Source organism: Heterocephalus glaber, unplaced genomic scaffold, assembly GCF_053883595.1.
Source record: "Heterocephalus glaber isolate CG9 unplaced genomic scaffold, H.glaber_assembly_v1.0 deba00001600, whole genome shotgun sequence".
Lineage (NCBI taxonomy): Eukaryota > Metazoa > Chordata > Mammalia > Rodentia > Bathyergidae > Heterocephalus > Heterocephalus glaber.
Window position 1 is genome coordinate 14998250 of NW_028258372.1, and position 7760 is coordinate 15006009.

A 7760-nucleotide genomic window follows, 5' to 3' on the forward strand; every position below is an offset into this window, starting at 1 on the left:
GAGAAGAGAAAGAAGGAGGGAGGGAAGAAGAGAACTGTGTGTGTGTGTGTGTGTGTGTGTGTGTGTGTGTGTGTATGGAGAGAGAGAGAGAGAGAGAGAGAGAGAGAGAGAGAGAGCGCGCCAAAAACATGTATACACAATATTCAGGAAAAGAAAAATCACATGATCTTTTTTCACCAGATGATGTTACCCTCATACGGGGGACCCTAGAGGGTGTTGTATATTGTAGAAAACCCACTACACTGCTGGCCCTTAAAGAAGAAACTGAAAATGTATGTGTACAAATCTCAATAACCAAGGTTACCCAAGCAGCAGTTCCCCATACTAATAAATGTCTGGAAGCTAATAGCCACCATTTTGAGCACCCCTCTTAATTGTAGAGCCCAAAGGTTACTTGTATTAATCTCAGGATGTCTCAATACATTTAGTATTAAAATATTTATATGTTTTTCTTTTCCTGAAGTGTCTATACATTTTTGATGGAAATATATATACATGTATATATGTGCAAATATATTTATTTGCTCTATAAAACAAGATCTCAATTTTACCTCCAAAGAGAAATAAAGAAATTAATTTTGTATTTTACTTTTTCTTCAAATACTCCAATGACTTTAAGCCAAATTAGCACATCTAAAAGAGGATTTGAAGTGTTCTAAATTTCATCACTTCTGCAATCAAAATGCTTTTGATGTAAAAATCTACATTTCTGTAGAGAAGCAATAAATAATAACTTTCTCAATACTATAAATTTGCACATTCTGCTAGCGCACATTACATGAATGCTGAAGACCCTACCTTAAGATTGCTACCATTCATTCTACCACATCTCAGGTATGGCTGCCACTCTATGCATATTTGTTTACAAGGTAGGCAGTGCACTGTAGTGAAGAGCAAAAAGAAGAGAAAAGAAATATACTTTAAAGTTTCTCTTCCAATGTGAAGATGGAAAGATGTGTTAAAAGAAAATATGGATATTTGAGTATTTTAATTGTTCTTATTAGTCCAAAGTTTACCTGAAAGTTTTTATTTGAAGCCAACTGAAAAGCTCAGTAAACTAGGTGCAGTGGTGCACACCTATAGTCCCAGCACTCTGGGAGCTGAAACAGGAGGGCAAGCCAAGCCTGCGCAATTTATGGACACAGTGCCTTCTGGGTGGCTCCAGAACCTCATCCCTCTGGTATTCCCAGTTTTCATTTCTGTAAAGCCCTTCTCAAGAAAGCACCACACATACTAAGTATCTTCATCCCCATGTATCCTGCCTTGTTCACCAGATATATGGGTACCACAATATACCACTCAGGTATATTTGAGTAGTTATGTTTTTATAACATAAATGAATACTGAAAACATAACAAATCTGAAAACTAGGAATGAAATAAGAACTTCCATATTCTTCTTAAGTAAATAAATCTACTAACCTAAGTATTTCTCGATGGGGTTCACCTTTTGTATGCAGGCTTATGTGACAAACCCCTCAACTAGTGAGGACTTGTAAGGGGTATTTGCATAGAAACCATAAATGACTCCTCTACACTAAGCAGTTGAGTGTGCTGCCCCTATGCTAACCACTGCCAAATCTCCTACCCACAAAAGAAAACAGATTTTGAAAAACTTCAGGGCAAATGTACTATAGGTAAGAAAAAGCTTTACGTGTCATATTGACCTAATTTTGAATGGACCCTGAGTAATCATTTACCCTCCCTGATCTCACTTTCCTCCACCATTGGAACAGGTGGCAAGCCTGAGGCTGACACCAGATCTGTCTTCAGAGCCTTTCCTTTTAACCACCACACCAGACTGCTCCAGACACTTTAAACATGTGGCAACTTACTACACCTTTTCAGATTGATTGATTTCTCTTCAGGAACACTTTCTTTGATCAAAGAGCATGGCAGCTAAGGAAAAATTCCAAAGCACAAGAGAAATAGCTTTCTTCACCAAGTTTCATGCATGCAAAAGCTCAGTAGTTGGGTCTGAAATAGAAGGGCATCCCCTCCACATAATCATGAGATTGATAAATACATCTTGTTTCACAGCACAGAAAAACTAGAGGGCACACTACACGTTAACACCTCATCTCAAGATCAAACACGCCTCCAAAGCAGAAATGTCTGCAGTTTTGAACGCTAAGAGATGAAATTACAGTTGAAATGTGAAATTTCAGTTCATGAATTTGGCAAGCCTTTAAATTCTCCTGAGAGGATAGTAAGGCTTATGTACCTAAGTCTTTTGAATTGGAAATTGCAGCTATTTTTGCAACACTTTAGAGATTTTTACAACACATCTGAAAGCAGGAGTTTAGATGACCTGGCTCAGAGCTTCTCGATAAGCACCATAAAGAAGAGGGTCTGCCACGATACAATTAGTATTTGTGGGAAGGGTGGCAATCTAGAGATTACATGCCCTGGACTGAAAACACTCCAATTCAAAACTATGAGTAGCTAACTAAGCACAACACAAATGAAAATCACACCTGGTTCTTGGACCACAGTTTGGAAACCCACCCCAGAGAACAGAACAGCTAGACTCCTCCCCTCTGACTAGGATTATTCTACAGCAAAGTGACAAGGCTGATGGCTGAGACAGCATCTAGGAGCCAAGCTACATGGTTTTCCCTGTCCAGGCAGCCCTCCCTGCCTGGCCTTTGTGCAGAGAGCCGTGCCTCAGTCTCCACTCCGTCACCACCACTCTTCTATCACAAGTCTACTCAGCTCCACACTGTGGCACACACATCCCATTCTCACATTGACTCCTACCACCACCCTTTGCTCATCTCTTCTCCATGACCTCAAATGTTTTCACCTCTCCTAGACCAAGCCAAATCTGATCTACTTCGATTTCATACATTTGTGTTTAGTTCTGCTTAGTTTTTTAATGCATGTAAAGAACACAGAGGTGGGATGGGTGGAAGACTGCCTGGGGAGGGTGCCATGTGTGTAGGTTTAGAAGAGAGAATAGATAACTGCTGGGTGAGAACTGAATGAGGATCCTTCTCAACAGAGGGGACAGCATAGGCAAAACCCTTAATGGAGTCCTGAAGGCCATGGCAAAAGTGGAAGGCAAGAGGCTTGGAAGGTCAGCCTCAGTACAAATTCTGAGACAGTCCTTGTTTGAAACAAGAAAACCCTTGTCTGCCTCATTGAACTGATAGAACTTGATTCTGAAAACAAAATGAAACTAAAACTTGCTTTTGTTGTTTGTTTACATTTCTTCTTTCCACTCAAAGATGTGACAGGTTCTGATTTTGGTCAAGGGTCCTTATCACACAATCGAGTCTAGTCTTCCATAGAATCTGTTCTCATCATGGAAGCACTTCATTAACATCCATACCACACAGCCAGGTATTACTCACAGCTCTTACAGGTATCTTTTGTGTTTCCAGTGACTAGGACGTCCCTGAGAGCAGGGGGTTTTTACTTTTTAATTTCTGTGTCTTAGCCCTAAAAGTGCTAAGCAAGAGCATGCTCAGTAAATTCCCAGCACTGACTAATTCAGATTCCTCCAAGGAATGCATTAAGCAAACTGGGTTCCAGAGAGAAGCTTAAAGAAAGCCCTAATCTAAAGTCACTATGGCCCTAACTAGTGGCCATAAATGAATGGATCCAAGACAATAAAAGTTAACTTCAAAAGCAACTATCCTTGAGTTTGTCCCCCACAAACTTGGTATCCTCTTTCTTTCTGATCCAGTTGGCTCCAGTAACCTACCCAAGATTCATTCCTGCTCCCCTTGGGAATATCAAGCCAGAAGGATGAGGTTCCAGGACACCTCTGGTTCTGAGCACACCCAGCTGACTGGGAAGGTGTGGGGGACAATCCATGCATTTTAGAAGTGCATGTGGTCACCAAGTGAGTGTGCCCATGCCTATGTGTAACTACCAAGTTGCAACAAGTTACCATCGCAACCAGAACAGGGCGCTGCAGTGCGTAGCTTTGCAAAGAGATGCACAAAGCCATCTTTAATATCTGAGCTTCGAAAGTGCAGATCAGACCCTGTTATACATATTATGATACCGGGCCCTCTCTCTGGGATTCTGCAAAAAAGGAAGTGTAATTTTAAACACCTGCTAGCCCCGCCTCCCTTTTTTCATCCACACATGTCCCTCTTCATGAACAGTAAACAGTGCATGCAGAACCCAAAACGGCCTCCTTAGAAACACATAATTCTCCATACTCATTCTTATACATTAGCATGAACAGTCTGTACTTGCACATCAGCATGACTTTCACACAAAATTTGCACCCACTGAATAACCCAGCAATTTGTACATTGTGAGGAGTAGCATATCAACAATGTTCCCATACCTAGCCAGCCCCCAGTTTTTATTATGTTATTGGTATTTTTAATGCAAAAATAAATAATCCTATCAACAATGTAGGTTGGTTTTAAGGACTCAACTGAGCTACACTCCACGACTGTAAGCCAACTTTTCCAAGGACCGGGTAATTTTTGAAATTACTTTTCCATAGGGGTTGGGGAGTAAGGGTTTACTCACCCACTTCCTAATATTTCCAGTGTGAACAGATTTCTTGCTAAAGAAGAGCAATGGGAAAGATGTTAGAATTTGATATGTGGTTCTAATTTCCCTACATCTATCAGGAAGCCATGTTCCTGCAAAGTGAACTGGAGTAGCTGGGACATTAAGCAGGTGTCTAGGACAGTGTCTTAGACATTATCATTTTCTTGTTTGTTTTCTAGGATCTAGATAATGACTTACAATTATCTTTGAATTCTCTCCTAGTCAAAATTAGAATACATACAGCACCACTAAAGAAATGAATTGGATGGTAGGCAAGATGAGAGAGATATCTACACATAGAGAAATGGAGAAATTTGGTTAACTACGTCACATGATGAACCTGTAGTACTTTGCAAGATGCTAGAGCAAGACCACAACATCTTTGCAACTTGGTAAGGAAACAGAGGGATGGATTCAGAGTGATGTACGCATTCCAGTACCTGAAGGAGTTTTGTGGCCTAAGAAAATGGCAATGGAGGTGCCAAAGGAGAGAAATGTAAACAAACAAAGGAAAGGAAAGCCTCTTGCTCAGAGAAGTCCTTCTGTCTGTACCAATGCCTATGCTTGTCTTAGCAGTTCTGGGAACAAAGAGAACAACATTAAGAGACCACAGCTGGGTGATTTCTTTATCCCAGCCAGTGTGATGTGCCTTGGAGATGTGGAGGCAGCTGAACTAGGGAGCCACCACACTTTGGCCTTGAGGCAGGCCCTGCCAGGGTGAACACCCCATACAAGAAACTTGAGTGCCTGGAACACGGCCACAAAGAAAAGGCTGTCAAGGAGTGAAGACCAGAGATCCAGCCATCCAGCCATCACAGTTGGGCCTGCACAGGTCTGACAAAGAGATGACAAAATACCTGTTCCCAGAGCCCCAGGAATGGCTGCACTTGGGGATGGGTGTCCAGGGGGTGTGGAGCAGAGCTGAGCATGTGGTCAGGGAGTGGGGAGAAGGGCTCATGGGAGTTGAATGGGTAGCAGACCAGAAGTCTGTCCTGGCTCCGTTCCTGAATCAAAGCTGGGTGGCAAGGCAAGGCTGGAGAAGGTTTCTGAGAGACTCCAGCAACCTGTTCCTTCGGGGCAGGGCAGCTGAAGGGAGGCTGAGGGCCGGGCCTCCAGGTTACCTAGGCGTGGGGGGCGTCAGGTGCACGGAGGCGCTAGCCTGCAAGTGGGTGTGGAGAGCTCTCAGGAGCGGGCGGATGCGGGGCGGAGGCGTTGGGGGAGGGGAGGGGAGGTGTTCGGCCAGTGAGTGTCAGGCGCGAGCGGAGAGGGGGCTGGGGGCGCCTCAGGCAGCCTCGACCTCCCCCGGACTCACCCAGCACGAAGTAGGGCAGCTCTGTGTTCTCCAGGTCGTCCACCACGACCATTTCTCCCGGGAAGTCGTTGCGCACGGAGAAGAGGAGCTTGGGTTCGGAGGCCGAGGGACTGTGCATGATGCTCAGGTCGTTCTCGCGCAGAAAGGGCAGCGCCGACACGGTGATGCTCTTGAGCTTGCACTCCAGCTCCTTGGTCGCATCCACGTCCCCGCCGGCCGTGGCCAGCACCGCCGCCGGGGCCCAGCAGCAGGCGAGCAGGGCGCAGAGCCGGGCTAAAGCCATCTTGAGCCCGGCCGCCTTCCTCCCTGCGCTGCGTTGGTGGGGGAGGAAGCGAGCGAGCGGGGAGGAAGCGGGCGGGAGGGGGCGGGCGGCGGGAGGCGGGGCAGCTGGGGAGGGACGGAGCCAGCCGGGGACCCGGGCCCGCGAGGTGCGGCGGGCAGTGTGGGGCAGTGCTGGGTCCGCGCTGAGGCCAGGTCAGGAGAGCCGGGTCCTTTGTTTCCCGGAGCTGCTAATCAGGGAAAGGAGAAAGGAGGGATGGGGCGGGGAGAGCAAAAGGGAAGGAAGGATGTCAGGAGGGGAGGAGAAGGGAGCTGAGGGGGAATCAGGTCAGCCCCCGGCTGGCTGTGGGTGCTCGGCCTCTCTCCTCCTTTGCATCCCCCTGCTCCAGCCGCGCTCTAGGCGATTAACAGCGTGTACTGCATTTTTAAAAATTCGTCTTGGCAATGCAAAATCTTCCCTGTCGCATCATCATCTAAATGGCTCAGGAAAGGCACACAGAGGCACACACCTTAAAGAGCTCTTCCTCAGAGCGTGTGTGTGTGTGTGTGTGTGTGTGTGTGTGTGTGTGTGTGTAGATGGGGGGTCTTTCTACATGCAAATTCTTCTAGTGATTTTGTGGACTTAGTTTATCCAATTTTTTATTTTTTCTCCCCACACTAGTTAGTTGGATTTGTCTGTAGCATAAGTGGGTGCTGAGATAAATACACGTGTATATTTTTACTCACCACTAACATTGGATAACATTTAAAGAAAATATTTGCTATATTGATATAGTAAACAACAACAGCAACAACAACAAACAAACAAAAAAAACCAAGTCGATGTACGTTATACAGTTAAGCAGGAGACGAGAAGTTTTACTTGCTATTTTTACCTCTTCATTTCATTTCTGTCACAAATGTTATCTACAGTACTTAAAAGATAGCTTGGGGAATGTTATAATTGGTAGGACAAAGCAGACTTAGCTCAAAGACGAGTTGAGCCTTTACTTTTAAAGGATCCGGGAAATGGAACAAAGCCGGGATAAAATGTAAGAAAAACTATAGTTTCCAGGCACCCTTACAAGTGGAAAAGTAATAAAAGAATATTCTTGGATGTGAGCCAGCCCAGTCCTAACTCAGTCAAGGATAGAGAATTGCCTGAGAAGTCCGAGGCATAACACCACCACAGAAAAACCTATAGGAGATCTGTTCCTCACAGTGCTGGGCAGTGTTGGCTTTTAAAACTGATGACCACATGCAACAGTGGTATAAATTAACTTTGGGGAAATACTGGAATTAAAATTTTTTCACATGATAACCAGTAATTTATTTCAAAAATATGTCTCTCCAACATTATTTATTCAATGTCAATTTAAATGCTAGCCGCTCTAAAGACTACACTGAGTTCCTACTCTCTAGGAATTTGATCTACCACCTTTTTCCAAAGACCCTTTCTTCAGAAACAGTTGTATTCTCAATCTACCTCCTGTAAATTCATTGACATGGTTAAATATATATCCTTTAAAATACAAAAAAGTGTGCCATGCATTTCTCAAGGTTAATCTAGTTAAATAGCTAAATAGTTCATCTAGTTGAATCAGCCATACTTAAGGTCACATTAAGGAAGGAATAAAAGATCTGTTTATCACCCAAAAAAGCTTACTTTA

General features: G+C 44.2%; 1 protein-coding gene across 5 annotated transcripts in view; it reads right to left on the bottom strand.

Moving 5' to 3' along the window:
• Positions 1-6591, bottom strand: part of Astn1 (astrotactin 1) — a 372600-nt gene extending 366009 nt beyond the window's left edge. For 2 of the 5 annotated variants that reach the window (XM_087194136.1, XM_004853389.3), the window contains exon 1: positions 5833-6590. In XM_087194136.1, the coding sequence (XP_087050262.1) occupies positions 5833-6115 (283 nt within the window). In that variant the 5' untranslated portion in view covers positions 6116-6590. Of the gene's footprint in view, positions 1-5832 lie in introns of all 5 variants that reach the window. The other 3 variants (XM_021265385.2, XM_004853388.3, XM_087194137.1) reach the window with 2 other exon arrangements.
• Between the last annotated feature and the right edge of the window lie 1169 nt (positions 6592-7760).